The sequence below is a fragment of the Zalophus californianus genome, chromosome 15, assembly GCF_009762305.2.
Source record: "Zalophus californianus isolate mZalCal1 chromosome 15, mZalCal1.pri.v2, whole genome shotgun sequence".
NCBI classification, from domain to species: Eukaryota; Metazoa; Chordata; class Mammalia; order Carnivora; family Otariidae; genus Zalophus; species Zalophus californianus.
In genome coordinates, this window is record NC_045609.1 from 52,820,243 (window position 1) to 52,843,047 (window position 22,805).

General features: G+C 39.3%; 1 protein-coding gene across 3 annotated transcripts in view; it reads left to right on the forward strand.

Annotated features, from left to right (window-relative positions):
- Positions 1-402: 402 nt before the first annotated feature.
- Positions 403-22,805, forward strand: part of TNKS2 (tankyrase 2) — a 71,164-nt gene continuing 48,761 nt past the window's right edge. For 2 of the 3 annotated variants that reach the window (XM_027595074.2, XM_027595083.2), the window contains exons 1-6: positions 404-889; positions 15,072-15,296; positions 17,438-17,533; positions 21,034-21,070; positions 21,237-21,312; positions 21,677-21,771. In XM_027595074.2, coding sequence (XP_027450875.1) covers positions 691-889; positions 15,072-15,296; positions 17,438-17,533; positions 21,034-21,070; positions 21,237-21,312; positions 21,677-21,771 — 728 coding nt within the window. In that variant the 5' untranslated portion in view covers positions 404-690. Of the gene's footprint in view, positions 890-15,071; positions 15,297-17,437; positions 17,534-21,033; positions 21,071-21,236; positions 21,313-21,676; positions 21,772-22,805 lie in introns of all 3 variants that reach the window. The other variant, XR_003520068.2, reaches the window with a different exon arrangement.

The following is a 22,805-nucleotide window of genomic DNA, read 5'->3' on the forward strand; positions in this document are numbered from 1 at the left end:
TGCAGGGGAAGGGAAGAGACAGTAAAGAAAACGGAAAAGAAATCCCTCAGGGATTGTGAAAGCTGAAAAATGGAAAATTTCCACACTAAGAATTCCAAAATAATATGCAAGATTGGGGGGGAACTTTCAAAGGGCTCTTTTCAGTGTAATAACAATAAGGAAATTCATCTCAGGAAATCCATGCCTTAAAAAACACAAACCAAAACCATTCGACTTCAGCAAAACCCACTGCAAAGATGGCGGTGGGACGAAGCCCCTCTCCTCCCGCGGCCAAAGGTTTTCGCCTCGCATTTCCCACAAGCCCCTCCGCACGGCCCCGCTTGCCGAAACCTGCCGGGCCGGTCTCCCCCCACTGCGCACGCGCCGCACCAACCACGTCACGTGCCCTCCCAGGGCTCAGCGGAGCTGGCAGGAGGGGTCTCGCCTGCTTCCGCCGCCGCGTCGCTTTGGGGCCGGAACGGCGGGTTCGCGCTGCCTCCGCCGCGGAGGGGCAGCCCGGGGTCGCGGGGCCGAGCGAGGGGCGCGCGGCGGCGCGGCCATGGGACTGCGCCGACCCCGGTGACAGCAGGGAGCCCAGCGGCCCGGGCCCTGAGCGCGTCTCCTCCGGGGGGCCTCGCCCTCTTGCTCGCAGGGCCGGGGCTCCTGCTGCCGTTGCTGGCGCTGCTGCTGGCGGCGGCGGCGGCCAGGATCATGTCGGGCCGCCGCTGCGCCGGCGGGGGCGCGGCCTGCGCGGGTGCGGCGGCCGAGGCCGTGGAGCCAGCCGCCCGCGAGCTGTTCGAGGCGTGCCGCAACGGGGACGTGGAGCGGGTCAAGAGGCTAGTGACCCCCGAGAAAGTGAACAGCCGCGACACGGCAGGCAGGAAATCCACCCCGCTCCACTTTGCCGCAGGTAAGTGGGACCGACGTCGCCTCGCCTCGCCCTACACCCCACCTGCCCACCCTGGCTCCCAGGCCTGAAACCAAACCCTGTGCTCCTCTGCCCCCAGCTGTTCCCCCTAGGACTCCGGTGCTGGTCGTCTCGTTCTCATCGATTGGGACCGAGGCGAGAACATGGGGCTAGGGGGCGAGCGTGCCCCACTCACTGGATTTTTTTTTTTTTTGCTTTGTTTTGTATCAACAATACCTGTACCAACTTCCGGTCTTGCTACTCCAAGAGCCTTCCATACACAAGAAAGGGTAGGGGACGCAGTAGACCTTGTGGTTTGAAAGGCCAGTTATCTCCAAAATTTATCGTTCTTGCAAGTTCCACTATAACTTTATCAATCCTTTGGGTTAAGGTCTTAAAGGCCTTTGTAAAATACAAGGATGTAATTTAGGAGGAGTAGCTTAATTAGCCATTGACACATTAGTGTTAATGGGTTTATCAGGGGAGTCAGTCATTATTAGCAAGTTTCTGGAGAGGCTAGAACTGGAAATAGTCAAGTTTGAGTAAACTGAGATCTGACTTAGGGTGGGTGGGGGCAGGTCGTGGCTGCCACATACACACAAGTTGGGTGGAAAGTGGTAGGATGAGAGGAAAAGATGGTGGAGGTACTTCAGGTTGGATCTAGAATTGAAATTGGGACAAACCTCACCTCATTCTGAGAGATCGTTTGAATTACATTTCCTTTAATATTTACTAGGTTGACTTTATGATATAAAGGTTTTTAGTTTAATTGAAGAATTTAAAAGAACTAGGGATGAAATACTCAGTTTATTTCCATAAAGCATTTATACCTTTCACTTGGAGAAAAGATCATGACTGTATTCTCAGGTGAGCTATGCATGATTGAAAATGGGAGTAGGTTCTCATACTTAATGATAATCATGGTTTTTTATTTTGTATTACATGATTGTTTAATTTTTTGAAAAAGCAGAAGGATACGTTTTAAAACGTTCCCTCCTTTTGGAGTAGGCATGATGAGCAGAGAGTGTAAGAAAAATTTCCATGTTCACAGGCATTGCCTTTACTTGATTTGTTTGCTTTAACTTGTCCCTGTTTTAAAATCTAAATCCTACTAGAAGGTATGCTTTCTTTATCAGTTCCAACTTTGTTGGGTTCCTATTTGGGGAGCCTTTTTTTTTTTTTTAAAGATTTTATTTATTTATTTGAGAGAGAGAGAGAATGAGAGATAGAAAGCACGAGAGGGAAGAGCGTCGGAGGGAGAAGCAGACTCCCCGCTGAGCAGGGAGCCCAATGCGGGACTCGATCCCGGGACTCCAGGATCATGACCTGAGCCGAAGGCAGTCGCTTAACCAACTGAGCCACCCAGGCGCCCTTGGGGAGCCTTTTTAAGAGGAAGGTTTGATGGGTGAACTAGAAACAGCCTGTGGGCAGCAGAAAGGGAAAGGAGAAAAACACTGAAGTCAGATCTCACCGGTTTGCCATTTTGCCTAAAATTTTAGTGATCAGTGCTATCTTTTGTCAGCTAATTTGGATTGTCCTGTTGGCCATGTAGTCAACATTTAAACGACCGATTTGGCAAATTGTCATAACCAGCTGATAAGTAATCCAAAGGGTAGTGTTACTTAGATTCTGTTCACTTGATCTGTGGGATAAAAATAGCCAAGCAAGATCTTAGTTGCTACCTTTCAAGAATTTGGTGTATTAATGAGTTCATATCTGAAAATAGTAATATTTAGAGGTTATGGGATTAGCTTCTTCCTGACCTGTTCCTCCTCCACCATCCCACCCTCAGTTCTTTCCCAGCATTTCAGAGTAGTTTTTTACAAAGATTTCATGTGGCTCTGACTGAAATGGAAAATTTGTTTTGGGAACCAACCTGTCTCACTGTTTATCCAAATTATCTGGTACAGGTTATACAACTAAGAATTTAAGGTGTAAAAGGAGAGTAAGAAAATAAAAGTTGCTAATGGTGTACATTAAACCAGAGCATTAAAAGCCCTGCATTTAAACCCAGGCATATAAGAAACTTTTTAAAAAATTAGCTTTTTTAGATTAGATTTTAGATTTAGATTATTCAATTAGATTGAATAAATTCAATCTGTTACTAATTAATGAGAGAACCTGTTTTAATTTTTAAATAAATGTATCCAGCTGCATTTTCTCTTATATGTGGAAAATACATTTTATAATCTCTTGTAGACAGCTGTCACTCATGTTGGTGTGCATATAAACATGCCATTGGAAGTTCAGTGTAGGTGTTGGGACTGGAACTGCTTGACGAAGCAGTTCCTGGTGTTTGTACATTGTAGGGTAAGCTGTGGAGGGAAATTCTTTTTTTTTTTTAACCAATTAAAGTTTGGCGGTTTTATGGGGAACTGGACACATTTTTGTTTTTCTGTTTTGATTTCCAAGGAATAGGAATGAGATCTGTGAAGACTAAGGAAATGAATCATGATAGAACAGTTTAGGAAAAATTTGGTTTGTCTTCTGATCTAAAATATTGAGTTAAATTAAAAGAAGGGGCACCTGGGTGGCTTAGTCGTTAAGTGTCTGCTAAGTGTCTGCCTTCGGCTCAGGTCATGATCCCAGGGTTCTGGGATCGACCTTGCTGCTCAGCGGGAATTCTGCTTCTCCCTCTTACACTCCCCCTGCCTGTGTTCCCTCTCTCGCTGTCTCTCTCTCTCTGTCAAATAAATAAAATCTTTTAAAAAAAAAAGAAGAAGAACAGGCACTTGCTCCCAGTAGTTAACTCCCAAGGAGTTAAGTTTTTCTGTTAATGAAAAATAATCGACATTAATAGGAACTTTTTTCCTAGTGGGTGCTTTTTACTCTTAAACTAGATGGCATTTCTTCTAGATAAATATGATTTAAGAAGCCATTTGGTTTGGGTTTTTTTTTAAGATTTATTTATTTATTTTAGAGAGAGTGAGAGAGCTCAGGGTGGGGGGCGGCAGAGGGAGAGGGAGAGAAAGAATCTCAAGCAGACTCTTCCCTGAGCTTGGATCCCAATGTGGGGCTCAATCTCGTGATCCTGAGATCATGACCTGAGCCAAAATCAAGAGTTGGACACTTAACGGACTGAGCCACCCAGGCGCCCCTTCAGAAGCCATTTCTTATGAGAAAAATTGTTTCCTCTTCAGTCCCCCACCATACACAGGATATGAATGATTTTTTTTTTGTAATGCATCACAAAACTTGTAGAGGCAAGTTGATGGATAGGGAGGCTGCAAGTCTAATTTTGCCAAAAGCAATAGCATCTGAAATTCTTGACAGTATAATCCCCTAGAAAACAGCAGATTTCAGTAAAGGAGATTGGTTCTCTGAATTTATTTCTGAAAAATAAAGAGAGACAAAAACTTTGGGAGAAAGTCATGTTGTCTGTCATAGCCAAAGAAAGAAATACATAGCGTTCTCTAGAATCTTAGAATGGGGTTGGGGGTGGTGATAGAATTCCATGACTTCGGTCTTTGGGGTGTGCAGAGAGGTATCATTCAGTGAGAAATATGTAAAACATTTATTAGGTTTAAGGAATTCACATGTAGAGATGATGGAAAGAGATGAGGTACATATTTATATGTTATTAGACGACGAGTTGAAAAGAGCTTGTATTGTATTGTTCTGGCTAAACAAGGTAACACTTGTTTTGTATTTATATGCTACCCATATCTACGTTGGACTAAAACTGAATTTCAGCTATTATATTCAGATTTGTGTGAATTGCATGTAAAAGGGTTTTGGGGGGCTTGGTGTCTTTTGTTTTTGTTTTAAAGATTATTTGAGAGGGAGATGGAAAGCATGCTAGCAGAGGGGAGGGGCAGAGGGGGAGAGAGAGAGAATCTCAAGCAGACTCCCCACTGGGTGCAGGGCTTGATCTCATGACCCTGCACTGAAATGAAAAGTACAGCTGCCCAACCAGCTGGGCCACCCAGGCGCCCCTGGTTTTGTTTTTTATTCAGAGGAGGGAAGTAGAATTAGAGCATCTGGAATGTATTATAAAAGGAACAGATAGAAAACTAGAGTCACTTTAGAGATGAAAGAAGACTACGATTAGACAATGCGACTGTCATAACGTGTGTAAAAGACAAGTAGAAAAGTGAAGTGGATATTGGATATGAGTTGTGTGGCTTGGGCAATCAAAACCAGCACCAGTAGGTGAAAGGTTACAAGGAGTCAGACTGCCTTTAATAATCTGTTCAACTGTGGAATTGGCTGGAAGTGTCCAAACAGTGGTTGGAACATTGGCATCTTTCGGAGATGTAGAAAGAGTGGGCAGTTGGACCAAATGGTCAGAATCTGGACTGGTATAAGTGGAATGTTTACCCCAATTGAATGTTCTAGCAAGTCAGCTACTGAAGATATAATAGCCTTTGTGATTGCCATTCATATCTTTTCCCAAAATGGTGCTGTTGAAGACCTCCAAAAACATCTCAATAACATTTCCTACTTTTGGCTGTAGGCCAAAGCCATAATTATAGGAGATGCACAAAATGGACGCATATTCCTTACCTAGGACTAGAATTATAGATTGTTTCCAGGATTTGTTTTTGTTGTGGGAAATGATTAAATCCCACATCAGTAAAAAACCCCAATATCAAGTAAAGACCAAAGAATTCAGAATCTTTCTTGACTTGCCAGATCTCCCAGTATATTACCAAGACTTGAGCTATACCTCTTTCTTCAGATCTTGTTGGACTTAGAGATTGACTTCAGTAATAACTAGTTTGGAGTATCTGTTTCAGTACTCCCCCATTCAAATTGTCAGGATTTGAACAACCCAGAGGCTATGGCATTCTTTTCCAGGTTTCTCCTAGTCTGACCAGAGAGGTGGTGTATCCCAGGTTGAGCTGAGCAAAACCTTGTTCCTTGTATTCCTCATTCTAAAGAAATATGTATGGAAAATACCTTTTCTGGATCTTGGTAAACTAAAGTTAATAGTAAGTGAGAGGTTTAAAATGGCATCCTTCAGAAAAATCTGGTAAGAGTCCTGGCTGTCTAAGTCAAAGCTGAAGGCTTCTTGATTATACATTCCCAACTTCCAGACCACAAGAGCCTTCTCTGTCTCATGGTGTTTGTTGACGTTTTCTGTTTCTGAGCTTTTCCTTCTGACAAAACCTTGTGTGACAGCCCAGCCTGGACATCACTATCATTTCATATTGGACGGGTTATATCAATAGCCCATCCCACATTTGGACTGTAAAAAAAGGGGAGGTGGTGGCCCTCGGTGAAACTTCCTAAGAGTCTAAATTGTTTTTTCTGTTGTGACTTCCACTGCTCTTTGGAAGCCATTCAGATTAAATCATGTTTTAGTATAGTAGCAAAATAAGATGTTGTTAACAATAGTCATGGTTGGCAATAGTCCTAAAACTGATGACACCGAGATAGTAGTGAAATTTGACAAGAAAAAAATTGAATAGACTCCTTAATGATCACAAATCATCACCTGCATATTCTCTTGTGAGGGTCATTTGCTTACTCTTACAACAAAGTATTAGACAGTGTACTAAACAAATGTTTATCAAGTCCTGCTATATGCCAGGTACTGGCCTTGGCCAGTGAACAGAAATGAATAGGACATAATACCTACCATTAAGTGACACAGTTTATTGATCAGCAAATTTACTTTCCAAATAAGCCTGTTTTGTTTTCCTGCCGGTGCTTTTTAGTGAATTCAAACTCAATATATGATTTCATCAGTATTTTCAAATGTGGAGCAGTATTTGAAGATGAGTCCTGTTCCATAATTATAAAATAGAGTGTACCTGAGCAGTGTACCTGAGCAGCCATGACTACTAACTTTAGGCTTCTGATACCTTTGTAAAGAGATCCTTAGGATTTGGAGATTGGCATTAACTCTAAGGATATGCCTTCTCATGTTTTACCTGGCCATGATTGGAATATATCCTGCTTTTTTTTTTCCTTTCTTTTTTTTTTTTTTAATTTTTTAGAGTACTTACCAGAAGACTGAGCTGTTCTTGAGCCCATAAGAATGAGGATTTCATCAAGGATTAGCCCTCAGAGCTTGAGAAGCATCTTAAATCTAAAGGTTTTGGGCGTGTGGGTGGCTCGGTTGGTTAAGTGTCTGCCTTCTGCTCAGGTCATGATCTCACGGTCCTGAGATCGAGCCCTGCATCGGGCTCCCTGCTTAGCAGGGAGTCTCCTTCTCCCTCTCTGTCTGTCCTGCTAGTGCTCTCTCACTCTCTCTCAAATAAACAAAATCTTTAAAAAAAAAATCTAAAGGTTTTGCCAAACTCCTAAAAATAAAAGATTTTAAAATTTGAAATAGCTACTTACTGATCCCCTCTAAATAATTTTTTTTCATGCCAAGAAGTGGCTTCATACCTTCAAAAGCTCCAACTCTTCATTTACTCTTTCAGGATAGCAACATGACCTCCACTCACATATTGTAGTCCTTACAATGCAACTTTAAAAACGTGCTGATTTTGAGGGCGCCTGGGTGGCTCAGTCTGTCTTTGCCTCAGATCATGATCTCGGGGTCCTGGAATCGGGCTCCCTGCTCAGCGGGGAGTCTGCTTCTCCCTCTCCCTCCACACCCCCCCCATTCTCTCCCTCTCTCTCTCAGATCTTTAAAACAAATAAAAAATAATTTTTAAAAAATAAAAAGGTTCTGGTTTCTGCTGTCAGTCTCCAGACAGGTTTCAGTGATCTTAATGGCTACGGAATCATGTTGATACAAAGCTATTGAATGAGTCATCTGTGTCTTGGGACTGTTGGTAACTATGTAGCTATAATAACTTGACCCTTTCCACCCATATCTTCTCCCCAGCTAAAACTTCAGTTTTAGTATTCTTTCATACATGTCAGTATTGAGTCTCTTTAACTCTGGTTTTAAGCAACCCTCTTCTCTTCCCAAATGATATTTTAACAAGAGGCTACTTCTGGGCCCCGGGGTGGCTCAGTCGATTAAGTGTCAGCCTTCGGCTCGGTCATGATCCCAGGGTCCTGCTTTCTCTCTCTCTCTCTCTCTCTCTCTCTCTCTCTCTCTCTCTCTCTCTCTCTCTCTCTCTCAAATAAATAAAATCTTTAAAAAAAAAAAAAAGGCTACTACTTAACCTGTCTTCAGCTAGATCACCAATCATTCAGAACAGGTATCTTCCTAATTGACACTATCTGTTGCAACAACCACATGTTCAACTAAAGTTATTTCTGTGCCCACCTCACCTTTTTTGAGAAGTTAGCCTGTGAGTCTCCATTTTGATTACTTCAGATGTGTTGATTACCACTGAAAAATAGTGATCCTTCTAAAGGTTCTTCAGCACATCGAGTAACTTTCCAAAAGAAGGGGTACTTTTACTAATTTTTCTTTATTCTGATTACTTTTCTCTTACTCTCCAGATCAAGAATTCTTTTCCAAAAGTATTTCTTCGTCCATGTGGGTACTGAATGGCTGGGGTAGCAGAACCATTAATTGGGGCAACTGTGGATGACTTACTTGGAGAGGACAGTAAGATCAATGATGACCAGGCAGAGATAAGGGAAGACTCAAGTCAGAGCATAGTGGCAAGAGATTGGGCTTTTTCCTCCTTAACCTTTTCCTTCTTGGCTTCTGCAATGTCATTCTTTCTTAATTTTACTTCGCAGTCTCCTTTTCTCATGTATTAACTCAGCAAATATCAATAAATTGCTGTGTGCCACACAGTATGAAGGACACTGGAACAGTAATGATAAATTAAGAGAGACTGGTTCCTGCCTTTTATGGAACTTAAGAGTCCAGGAGATAAGTAAATAGTAAATTCACATTTTAGTAAATACCAGTGCACATTGCTGTGAACAACAAAGACAAAAATCTCCATTTTTCTGCAGCTTGCATTCTAGTGGAGAAGAGGGGGAGACCAAGTAAACAGAACGTTAAGATAGGAAGTAATACAGGTGGGTAGAATGGACTGCTTGGAGGATGGTCAAGGATGGTCTCCTTAAAGTGGAGACATTTAAACGGATTAAACAATAAGTAGAAGGAATGAATAGTGAGGGTTGACTACAGTGAGTAGTGAGAGGTGCAGAGAAGAACGGAGGAACAGCCCAAGCAGAAGGGCAGTATGTACCAAGTCCCTGAAGTAATGTTGGCATACTTGATAAGCTGAAAGAAAGCTGAGTCACAGCTTGGAAACTGAAGAGTGGCATGAAATGAAGTTAGAGAAGTAGGTAAGAGCTAGTTCTTGCAGCATGCCTTGTAGGACACAGTAGAGTGATTGAATTTTATTCTGTGAGCAGTACTGGGAAGCCAGGGAACTATTTTAAAGAAATATTATATCACTGGGGCGCCTGGGTGGCTCAGTCATTAAGCGTTTGCATTCAGCTGAGGTCATGATCCTGGGGTCCTGGGATCGAGCCCCTCATCGGGCTCCCTGCTCAGCGGGGAGCCTGCTTCTCCCTCTCCCACTTCCCCTGCTTATGTTCCCTCTCTTGCTCTCTCTCTGTGTCAAATAAAGAAAATGTTTAAAAAAAAATTATATCATTGATAATATATAATACTGGCACATATTGTATCATGGTTTAAATAATTTAAATAACTTAATAATGATTGTTTATTTGTTTTTTTGGTGGGGTTTTTTTTTTTTTTGGTTTTTTGTTTTTTATGTAGGCTCCATTCCCAGCGTGGGGCCCAACCTGGGGCCTGAACTCACGACCCCGAGATCAAGACCCGAGCTGAGATCAAAAGTCGGAGTCTTAACTAACTGAGCCACCTGGGCACTCCATGATGATTGGTTTTTTTGTGTTTTTTTTTTTTTTAAGATTTTATTCATGTATTTGACAGAGAGAGAGCACAAGTAGGCAGAGAGCCAAGCAGAGGGAGACGGAGAAGCAGGCTCTCCACTGAGCAGGGAGCCCGACGTGGGGCTCGATGCCAGGGCTCTGGGATCATGACCTGAGCCGAAGGCAGCCGCTTAACCGACTGAGCCAGCCAGGCGCCCTATCCATGATGATTGTTTTTTAAAGGTCACTGGGAACAGAAGTGGAGAGGCCCAATTAGACTATTGAAATAGTTCAGGCTGGAGACAATAGTGGTTGGGTCTGAGCAAGGGTCATTGGAAATGAAGAGAAGTTTGGGAATATGTTGAATTTGAGATGCCTTTGAAATATCCAGGTGGAGATATGTCCAGTAAACTGTCTGGAATTCAGGTGAAGAGTCTAGCTAGACTGGAGATTTAAATTTGGAGGTTGTGTATCTAAATGGTACTTAATGCTATAGGAGTAGATGAGATCATCTAAGAAGGGAAAAACGGATAGAGAACTGAGTCTGGAAGAATGCTGACATTTAGAAATTGGGTGGAGGAGGCAAGATGGCCTCAGGGAGATAGGACTGCCCAAGACTTGAACTCTTCCTCTTCTGCCACAAACCTATTTTGTCTTCAGCCTTCCCATATAAGTTGATGCCAGCTCCCCACCCTTTTATCTCTCAGTCGAAAAACTTCAGTGTCCTCCATTAAATGTCATCCATCTCTCACTCTCACCTTTTCACCCCTACTCTCACCGCACATCCAATCCATGAGAAACTATGCTGGCTCTGCCTTCAGAGTATCCAGAATCTGCCCTGTTATCCTGACAGTTGCCACCAGATTCTTAGAGTGGTCCTCGAGCCTATATATCTGGCCCTCATTACTTCTGACCTCATCTCCTACTTTGCTGCTGCTTTCTCACTCAGCTCCAGTCACTCTGGCCATACTGTTGGCAATTAGGCTAACTCCCTGTCTTTCAAGTCTTTGATCAAATGTTACCATCTCAACAACGCCTATGGTGATCTCCCTATTCAACTTTATAACCCACCTCCATACACACACCCTGATCACTCTCCGTATTCTGCTCTTTTTCCTATAACATTCTAGCATATTTATTTTTTGCATTTATTGCTCATCTCCCCCCATCTCCACAGAACAGAAGTTCCTCAAAGGCAGGGATTTGGTCTCTTGTTCACTAGCATGTCCCAGGCACCAAGAAAAGTGCCAAATATTCCCTGACCATTTGTTAAATGAATGGATGAGACAGGAGGAAAACCAGGAGTGTGTGATGAAATGGAAATTTTTGGAGAGGCTGTTTCAGCAAGGAAGGGAGTACTTAGTTGCCAAATGTTGATGAGGGGTCTGGTCAAATGAAGACAAACGTCCCTTGGATTTGGTAACATGGAGGTTTTAAATGACCTTGATGAAAGCAGTTATAAGGAAGAAGCAGAAGCCAGATTGGATTTGGAAGAAGTGTGACTAGGAGATAGAATTGGTGACAGCCTTTAGAGATTTGATTATTCAGGGGAGCAGAGAAATGGAAATTTGAGTTTAGGGAAAATATTGTTCATAAAATGAAAGATGTAGAACATGTTTACATACTGTCAAGAATGATCTAGTAGAAAGGGAGAGGTTGTTGGGAGTGGGGAGAGAACAGAGACCTTGAGAAGATAAGAGACTAAGGTGCAAGATGAAAAATGATGGATATTTGATAGAAAGTACACCTCTTTCAACAAAACGGATAGAAAACTAGTGCTTTGTCGTCAGCCTCATTTATTTTCACGCATGGCTTCAAATGCCGTCTTGATGGTCACAGCTCTAGCTCATACTGGTTTCCTGAGTTCAAGATCTGCAGAACTTTCTACTTGGTATTTGATCCACAAGCACCTTACAAAGCATTTGCAAAACCAAATCATCTTAACCCGCAGAACCTGTTTTGTTTCTCAGAGATCTGATTGTCACCCCCATTCCTTCTCTGTCCCCAAATTAAAGAAGTCACCAGATGGTGTCAGTTTTCTCTTCTCTTTTTAGTTACTTCTGGCAACATTGTCTACAGTAGCAAAAAATTAGTAACTGTCCATGAGAAAGGAACTGCAGATCTCCAATTGATGATGGTTTGACTTATTGTACAGTTTTACAGTGGTGCAAAAGTGGTATGCATTCAGTAGAATCCATACTTCAGATTTTGAATTTTGATCTTTTCCTGGGCTGGCACTCTGCGGTACAATACTCATGATGCTGGGAAGGGCATTGACCTGCAGCTCCAGTCAGCCATGCAATCACAAGGGTAAACAACCAATTCACTTAAAGCAATTCTGTGCAACCATTATGTTACTCTTTCAGTAACAGTATCCAATCAATTACAGGAATACCCAACACTGTTATAAAATGGGCTTTGTGTTAAATGATTTAGCCCAATTGTAGGCTAATTTAATGTAAGTGTTCTGAGCACATTTAAGGTGGGCTAGGCTAAGCTATGATTGATGTTCAGTGGTTTAGGTGTATTAAGTGCATTTTTTACTTGAGTATTTTCATTTTAATGGGTTTATCAGGGTATAACCCCATCAGAAGTTGAGGAAGATCTGTAGTTAAATTATGATACTTCCAACAAATAGGTACTGATAGAAGTTGATTTCTGGGACATTATTAGATTTTTTTTAAAGAAAGATGCAGAGCAGTGCTTTGTTTTTTGTTGTTGTTTTTAAACACTACTAGATATTTGCTTGTTCTTCAGTAACCGCTTAAAATGTATAGCAGTATTTTTCATACTATTTCTAAGAGATGCCTCAGCAATACAGGGATAATTTTCTTTGGGTCTTTGTGAGGGCTTTTGAAGAAGGAGGATTCACCCTGAATTGTTATCATTACACTGAATTCAGTTAATTTGCAGCCCTGTGAGTGCCAGTTATGTACCAGGCATTGGGTATTTTTGCAGTGATCATGCCATATATTGGAATTTTATAAGATTTCATTAGGAATTGTTAGCTCAAAAAGATATATGCACACCCCTGTTCATTGCAGTGTTGTTTACAATAGTCAAGACCTAAAGCAGCCTAAGTGTCAATTGATGGATGAATGAAGGAAATGTGGTATATGTATATATTTATAACGGAATATTATTTAAACCACAAGAGTGGAATACTACCATTTGTGACATGGATTGACCTTGAGCGCATTATGCTAACTAAAAGAAAGAAATACTGTATGATTTCACTTATATGTGGAATCTTATAAAACAAAACAAAAACCCAAACTCATAGATAGATTGGTGGTTGCCAGAAGTAGGGGATGGGGAGGGTGCATGAGTAAAGGTGGTCCAAAGATACAAGCTTCCAATTAAAAAAATAAGTAAGTGCTGTGGATGTAATGTACAATATGGTGACTATAGTTAATCACTATATATTTGAAAGTTGCTAAGGGATGAGAGATTAGATCTTAAAAGTTCTCATCATAAGAAAATTTGTAATTATGCGTGGTGATGGATGTTAACTAGACTTACTGTGATCATTTGACAACATATATAAATATTGAATTATTATATTGTATGCCTGAAACTAATATGTTTTATGTCAATTGTATCTCAAATTTTAAGGATAGAAAATGATTCTGTTAAAATCTGCCTGAAAACAGTTTTAAAAAACACTATTCACTATTCCATAGACAAAATCCAGATGCTACCTTAGCATGACATATAAAAGGTTCTTCCTCATCTGGCATCTGCCTAATTGGCATTCTGTATCCTATTAGGAATAATTTGCTCTTTCATGCTTCCATGCTTGTGTACATTTTGTCTCTTCGGCTTGTGCTCTTCCCTTATTCCGATCCTTCCCCTCATTTTCCCTCTCCCCATTCTCCTAATGACCCCTTAATTCTTCTGTAAGCCTTCAGCTCAGATGTCATTGCTGGAATCTCCTTGGGTAGTCCTTCTTAGTCTCTGCTTTCCCCCAATTTGGGTATTCCCTTCTTTGGACTCTAGTAACGTTTTATATATACCTCTATTATGGCAGTCATATTGTATTGAAATTCTTGGCTCTTGTTTCTCCCTGTCTTAAATTGTGAACTCTTTGAGAATAAGGAGAATCAGAGATACAAAGATACTCATTTTTGTGACATGGAGCCTAGAAATATTAAAACATAGAATCCAGTTAATGTTTGCAGCCATCTAATTCTTTCATTTCTTCCATCGGCTGCAACTAGGCGAGCCCTGGGCATACACCTTAAAAACATTCTACCACAGCTTTCTCATTCAGCTCCCACTCTGGTCTTAGAAGAACTAGTATTCAGCCTTGGTGGTTTTAAGAATATTGGGGTAAAACTTTAGATGAGTAAGAAGGGTCCTCTCTCTCTCCCAGCACACACGTATACCTCCCCATCTGCTTTAACATATGCCTGAAATTCTTTTCATTTCATTTTTTTAGCTGTAAAAAGGTTTTAAGTGCTGTTATGTGAGAATCAGAATGGTAAGAGATTGAAATTCATTGGTACTAAATCCATAAACCATTATAAATGAGTTGTAGGACTTTTTCATTTTGTTTGATATGGGGGCAGTTACAGCAGAACTGTGGGACGTGGTCTTCTAAAGGAGGCCTCCTACCTAGAAAGAAGTTGCTTGTGTTGTGCATGTGACAAAGTAGGGGCTCCTTTAAAGACACCTGACGTCACACCTTTGCCTAGGATCACTTTTATCTTCACTGCATAGACAAATATAAACTGTAAGCAGATTTCTTTTGTTGCTATCTCATAGTCCCTCAGTTTAGTGGAACCATTTTATGAGATAGATGTGGGAAAGGGATTCTGTAGCAAGAGTTATATACTTAGCACATCTAAAAATGTATGCACTCTAAATATGCAGAACTCCATATTTGCAATTAGAAATGCTATTCTAGAGTGGAAAACATTTGAATATTGGGCTTTTGGTCACCTATTTCATAACCATTCTCTGAAGCTAGTAGTACAGTTGACCCTTGAACAACGTGAGGGTTGGGGTGTTGACCCCCTGTGCAGTCAGAAATCTGCATATGACTTTCGACTCTCCCAAAATTTAACCACTAACAGCCTATTGTTGACCATAGAAGCCTTACTGATAATATAAACGGTCAAGTAATACATATTTTGTATATTATATTTACTGTATACTGTATTCTTACAGTAATAACGAAGAGAAAATACATTTACAGTGCTGTAAAAAATCTGCTTATAAGTGGACCCATGCATTTCAGACCCATGTTGTTCAAGGATCAGCTGTATTACCTAAACTGTTAGAGAGACCCTTGGCTTTCTCGTTAAGATTGGTGATATGTTCCAGATCCTCTTTTCATCAGTTATTTTTTGAATTGTTGAATCTTTTGTTATTCTTCATCCAAAGACATTTTAGCATGGCTAGTACTTAGCGACACTAATTAATATATTTTCTTTGGCGAACTAAATGTGGATAATTTGCTTTCTTCTAGGTTTTGGGCGGAAAGATGTAGTTGAATATTTGCTTCAGAATGGTGCAAATGTCCAAGCACGTGATGATGGGGGGCTTATTCCTCTTCACAATGCATGTTCTTTTGGTCACGCTGAAGTAGTTAGTCTCCTTTTGCGACATGGTGCAGACCCAAATGCTCGTGATAATTGGAATTATACCCCCCTCCATGAAGCTGCAATTAAAGGAAAGATTGATGTTTGCATCGGTAAGACTATTTACTCTCCTGAATTTTCCTGAAACAGTTTGTTACTATTCTAAGTCTAAATTGAATTCATTTGTTAATATGATCAAGTTCTGCCAGGCTGAATTTAAATACTAAAGAACACTTTGTGATTTAATCTAACCATTATTTACTGAGTGTCTGTTTTTATATGGTACTAAGCTTAAGTTCTTTAAAGAAGAGCATACAAAATTCCTGTTCACTAGAAATTTAGATTCTTCTGAGAGAGTAAGACACATGAAGAACCAGGTAAAGTCATGGTGGACGTGAACAGGAAGTGTTAGAGGGAACTGATTACTGTGACTTGGTTGGAGTCAAGTTGCTTCTTCCTGGAGTCTTTACAGGAAGTAGTGGGAGAAAGATTGGAAAGTTAGGTAGACTTCTTTAAAAGAGCATTGAATTCCAGGTTAGGGAGCTTGATATTTTTATGGAGGTAGTAGGGAATCATTGAAGACTTCTAAGGAAACAGTCTGATGAGAGTAGCATGTTTTCAAAAGAATGATCTGATGGGGGCTAGGTTGAATAGATGGCACCAGAGAGACCAGCTAGGAAGCTGTAGAATAACCCAGATGAGAAATGATGAGGGCTTGAAGTAGGGTTGTTGTAGAAAAAAATGGCAGGATAAGTACAGAAACATTTGAAGGACAAATTATCAGTCATTTAGAATGCTTTAACAAATGATAGAGAATTTCCTGACAGGTTGATCACTGACAAAATTATCATTGAAAAGGTTGCTTATTTGAGAGTTTTCGTTAATCTGGTATTGACTTTTCTGAGCCTACCAGTCAGGGATTTTGGACTCTGCTTACCTTAGCTCTATTTCCTGATGCAAAGCAGGGGCAGTTGAAATCCTGGAGACAGATAGAAAACGAGCTCTTTGCATTAGGAAAAATCCAGGTACTCTAAGCTGGACTTAACTGTTCTCCCCTCATCCCAAAGCCCCAAATCACTATTTATACTGGTCAAGTTAGTTCAGGTTAGGTCATTTATAAAGATACAAAACACATTACCTAGTAACCTCTGCCCAATTCTCCTTTCCTGTGTGTTATCTAAGTTGCTACTCCCTCTGCTCATAGTCCTTTTCTAGTTCCTGAGTCTCAGGCATATAAATAATCAGCTTTAATAATGTAGGGTTTTCCAAATATAGTTATAGGTCTTCACTGTCCAATATGGTAGCTGAGGACTTGTAATATGGCTAATTTGAATTGAGATGTACTTTTTACAAACCAGATTTCGTAGATTTACTTTGAAAAAAAAAGAATGCAAAAATCTCAATTTTATATTGATTACAATATAAAAATACTGAAATGGTGGTACTTTGGGTATATTGGGCTAAGTAAAATGTGTTTAGAATAACTTAACCTGTTACTTTTTATTTTTTTTAATGTGGCTACTAGAAAATTTTAAATTACATATATGGCTCACATTTTATTTCTATTGGCCAGCCCTATTACAGGTAGTAGTAGAGTGGAGTGAATATAACCCTGTCAAAGAACAGGAGGTAGGCTCCCCTTCCTGCATGTATTTGCCTGTCTTTCCCCAGCACCTTACTTATGTAGAGTGTGCTAGAATATCCTTATATAACAAATAACAATACAGAATATAGCACAAGTCTTTTTATGTGCTTTAGGATGTAATGTAACGGTTTTGACTTGGGGTTTGTTAACCCTACAGAGAGTATTTTTTTCTTTTTTAAAGAATTTACCTGTGTGATTTTATTTTTCTTTTTTAATTGTATAGATCCCTATTCCTGGGCTATCCATAGCTTTAGAAGTTCCATTTTTTTTATGATAGGACAGTCTAACATAGACAGTCATTCATTTGGAATGAGAGAACAAGCTTTCAAGCAAACTAGCCTTTTATTTCCTTATATACTTTTATCTCCTTAGTCACAAAGCAAAGGAAACCTGACATTGAGCTTAGGGGACATTTATTTAACGTGTCTTATACATTAAATAATGCAATATTTTATACAATCTTATCTTTAAAATATAACATTTAGCATGCTATCAGGATATGAAAGGTCTTTAAATAACTCAGACTTCTGGACCAGAATTTTTGAGATGATTTACTAAAATCAGATTGTCATGATTATCATTTTGAAAGGTAATGTTGCTATGTTGCAGTGCTCTTACAGCATGGAGCTGAGCCAACCATCCGGAATACAGACGGAAGGACAGCATTAGATTTAGCAGACCCGTCTGCCAAAGCAGTGCTGACCGGTAAGTCTATGTACTCATTGGGTATTCTAGGAAGAATATACAGAATTGGGGCACCTGGGTGGCTCAGTCGGTTGGGCGTCTGCCTTCAGCTCGGGTCATGATCCCAGGGTCCTGGGATCGAGCCCCGCATCGGGCTCCTGCTTGGTGGGAAGCCTGCTTCTTCCTCTCCTGCTCCCCCTGCTTGTGTTCCCTCTCTCACTGTCTCTCTCTGTCAAATAAATAAATAAAAACTTTTAAAAAATTTTAAAAAAAAAGAATATACAGAATTGAGCTTGCTAGGTAGATGGTCTGCTTCCTGTAGTTAATGACTTCAACTAGATTTTCAAAATACTATCAATTCAGTTGTTACTCTTTTCTACATCTGGACAATTGGCATTTGATTCTTGTCTGAGAAAAGTAAAACTTCTCTTTTTTCTTTTTAGATTGATGTTTAAATTTGTGCTTCCTGCCTTATTTCGGTCAGGGGTAATAGATAATTGTGTGTTACTATCATATATTCAGGATGTTCTTTAAATGTCCCTGACTTTTCTAAGCAAAAATAAACAGTTGGAACTACATCAAAATAAAAAGCTTTTGCACAGAGAAGGAAACAGGCAACAAACTAAAAGGCATCCTACAGAATGGGAGAAGATATTTGTAAATGACATCTCTAATAAAGGATTAGTATCCAAAATATATAAAGAACTTAGAAAAATCAACATCCAAAAAACAAATAATCCAATTAAAAAATGGGCCGAAGACATGCACAGATATTTCCCAAAAGACATATAGATGGCCAACAGACACATGAAAAGATGCTCAACATTGGGGCACCTGGGTGGCTCAGTTAGCCTCCAACTCTTGATTTCGGCTCAGGTCAGGATCTCAGGGTCATGAGATTGAGCCCTGCATCAGACTCCATGCCCAGCATTGATTCTCTCTCTCTACCTTTCCTTCTGCCCCTCCCCACTCCCATGCGCACGCGTGTTCTCTCTCTCTCTCTCTCAAAAAAAAAAAGATGCTCAACATCGTTTATCATGAGGGAAATGCAAATCAAAACTACAATGAGCTATCCCCTTACACCTGACAGAATAGCTAAAATCAACACGAGAAACAACAGATGTTGGTGGGGATGTAGAGAAAAAGGAACCCTTGTACACTGTTGGTGGGAATGCAAACTGGTGCAGCCACTCTGGAAAACAGTATGGAGGTTCCTCAAAAAGTTGAAAATAGAGCTACCATACGATCCAGCAATTGCACTACTGGGTATTTACCCAAAGGATACAAAAACACTCTCATTCAAAGGGATACGTGCACTCTGATGTTTATAAAAGCATTATTTACAGTAGCCAAGATACAGAAGCAGCCCAAGTGTCCATAGATAAATGGGTAAAAAAGATGTATATATACACAATGGAATATTACTCAGCCATAAAACGATGAATTCTTGCCATTTGCAACAACATGGATAGAGCTAGAGAGTATATGCTAAGTGAAATAAGTCAGAGAAAGACAAATGCCATATGATTTCACTCTTGTGAGGAATTTAAGAAACAACAACAACAACAAAAAACAAGCAAAGAGGGGAAAAAAGAGAAACCAAGAAATAGACTCAACTATAGAGAACAAAACTGATGGTTAGCAGAGGGGAGGTGGGTGGGAAGATGGGTGAAATAGGTGATGAGGATTAAGGAGTGCACTTGGGATGAGCACCTGGTGATTAAAATAAAAAGAAAGTAGCTTAAAATATTTGAAATCTCAGAAATTAATGTGACCAGTGAGTAGGTTTATGAAACATCTCCTTTTGAAATCAAAGAATTGATATTTCCAAGCCAGAACTGCCTAAAAATGCTACTTTTCTATGCATTGCAGTTCTGATAAAAATTTTTTGTAATGTGGGCGCCTGGGTGGCTCAGTCGGTTAAGCGACTGCCTTCGGCTCAGGTCATGATCCTGGAGTCCCAGGATCGAGTCCCACATCGGGCTCCCTGCTCAGCGGGGAGTCTGCTTCTCCCTCTGACCCTCTTCCCTCTCGTGCTCTCTATCTCTCATTCTCTCTCTCTCAAATAAATAAATAAAATCTTTAAAAAAAATTTTTTTGTAATGTATATGGTTTTATGATAAGGTTTTATATAGGCTGTCAGTTTTAAAAAGTAAAATATTTTAAAATCTAAAAAAATGATAATAAATGTCCCTGAGTTTTCCAGATAACATGTTTCACCCCTTTATATACTATTTTTTTTAATGTATTTTAATCTTTTTTTTTTTTTTAATGAAAACCTTTCAAAAAGCTCTAACCATTATCTTTTCTAAACAGTGGATTCTGGTCATACCAGTTTCATTACCTTGAAGCATGTCAGTTAATGTTCTCTCGTAACATATTCATGTCTTTGGAACCTATTAACATGTATAAGGCTTAGTCTCAGGTTCATTTTAGACTCTCAAGCTTTTTTGAATGATAGTATCCCCTTCATATGTTTCTTCCTCATCAGAGTGTTTCCTCTTAAACAGCTCTCTGCCATATTGTTTTCTGTATTCTTATCTGTGTGATCACCGTTAGAATCATGTCTGATCTAATAGTCAAGAGCCTGAGGTGTTCTGCTATGAGCTCTTATGCTAGGGCTTTGTGATATTTCTTCTGGTATTACCAGGAAAATTTAGACCAGTCGCCAAAGAGGTTCTAGAAAAGCGAGCTGTTACTGAAACTATCACTTCAGTGTTCATTTCCCCCTTCACTATACCATTTTTTACAAATGTATTTTACATTTGTAAAATACAAATATATTTGTATTGTGGACAGCAGTTTGGATTTTATTTCAGCAAATCAATAAACACTGTCCATTACATTAAATTATGTTAATTTAAGTTGTTTTCATTTTAAAGTTTTGTTTGTATGCATTTGTAAATATGGAAGCTAAGCTATGGGCATAAAGAGTTTACATTTAATCCTGTTCTTATTTGTATATATTTAAAGTAGCAATAATATAATTTTAGTGTTGAAAAATCTTCTGCATTGATAAAAATATTAAGGATTATATCCAGTTGGTGATGCCATAAGATTATCTTTTGTTATCTCTGTAATGTTGACATATTGGATTTTGTTTTGTGTTACTTTTGAATGAAGTTGTGGGTGCATTTTGTCCGTTGCACAAATAACATTAGTTTTAGGAAATTTGAGGAGTAAAAAGAAAAGGAAAAGCTCACAGTAACCTACCACCTAAGACAAACTTTGTTGAAATTTTGGTATATTTTCTTCTTGGCTATCCTTTTTTGGTGCATACTGTTTTCAAATAGCTTCATTATGTAATACTGGATTTTTTTTTTTTACTTTCATAACAAATGTATTCCATGTTCTTCATATAAATATTTTTAAACTGCACAATATTGTGTTAATCATTTTGTATTTATTGGAAATTTATTTCCAGATTTATCTACTTTAAATATAGTTCATGAGGATCTTTATGCATTAAGTTATTACTTTTGTGATTAATTTTTTTTTAATTTTTTCCCCCTAATTCACAGGTGAATATAAGAAAGATGAACTTTTGGAAAGTGCCAGGTGTGTACTGGTGTTATAAATATGTATCGTGAATAACTTCATCATTAATTTTTTTAAATAATAAGCAAACTTTAAAAGAGAATGAATTTTTGTTTGCTCACATATATGTCTCCAGATAGGATCTGATGAAGAATACAAATTGCTAATACGTTTTTTTGTGTGCTAGGAGTGGCAATGAAGAGAAAATGATGGCTCTGCTGACACCCTTAAATGTCAACTGCCATGCAAGTGATGGCAGAAAGGTACTTCCTTTTACAGCTAAGCTTGTGCATCCTCCTGGGAACATGGAAATGCGTTTGTCTTACTAAAAATTAAAACATTTGATGAGAATGCTGATATTTTCTTTTAAGCAGTAATTTGAATTAATTCTTAAACTTAGTAAAATTTTATTGATAAACATTTTGTTGTTTGCTTCTGCCTTATAATAATGAACTTACAAACTTTTATACTATGCCTTTGGTAAATATGTTGGATTTTGTAAAACCAAAATGATAACTATGAAGATGGTGAGTTTTTTTCTGGAATTCTGGTATTATATTTGGTTTTTTACCTTTTCACATTTTTTTAGCTATTATTGTAATTTCATTCATTTGATTAATATTTCAGTCAACTCCATTGCACTTGGCAGCAGGATACAACAGAGTAAAAATTGTACAGCTGTTACTGCAACACGGAGCTGATGTCCATGCTAAAGATAAAGGGTAAGTAAGCATTGGGAAAAAATGAGGATTACTTAAATGTTACTGTCTTTATAATAATCTCTGTAACCATATAAAAATCTTCTTGCTAAATAGTATAAGCATTGAGCTTTTACAATATGCAGATTGCTCTAAGGACACAGGAATTATAAAACCTTAAAGCCACCACTTAGAGGGCTTACGCTACACCTTAGGAAGCATGACTAGGTACCTAACAATATAAGTTCTCTACTAAGTGTGAGGTGATAATAGAGATAGTACGGTAGGAGTTCCCAGGGGGAAACTCTCAGTGATGGCTGTACTGGATAGAAAATCCTTCAGGAGGAGGTGATACTCAACCTGGACTCAGCTCACGAGAGCAGAGAGTTTAGGGAACATCATTGTGCAAGAGAATTTGTGTGAGAGGATGTGCTAAAGCAGATATTACAGCATATTTAAGAAACAATGACTAGACCAGTGTGGCTGAAGCAGATGATTTACACAGGGGAGAAATGAAGGTTAGGGTTGGAGAAATAGGTAAGAACCAGGTTTTAGAGGACTTGGTGTTCTAGTCTAAGGAATTCACGCTGTGAGCCTTAAGATCTTCTTAAGAAAGATCTTAAGCAAGGGGAAAGATTTTTTCTAAAAGAGGAGTTTTAAGGAACACATTCTGGCTGCGATGTGTAAGGTAGTTCGGAGAGAAGGACCAGAGGTCAAAGAGCAGTGAGAGTAATCATTGTAAGGGTTCAGGCATAATGAGGATCTATAATAATGTTGCAGAGGAATGGAAATAAAGACACAGGTGCAAGAGATACTATAGTGTAAGAATGGGTAAGATTTGTTGACTGGATGTGAGGAGAGAGAAAGGAATAAAAAGATAACTACATTTCAAATTCTGAAGCTGAGTGACTGATACCCAGTGATACACATACTAAAATCCAGGAGGGAAAATTATTTTGGAAGAATTATTTTGGAACCAGAACTCTTGGTTTCATGAGATGATGAAGGAAACTCAAGTAGAGGTAGCCAGTAGATAGTTGGGGAATGAAATTGGTGCT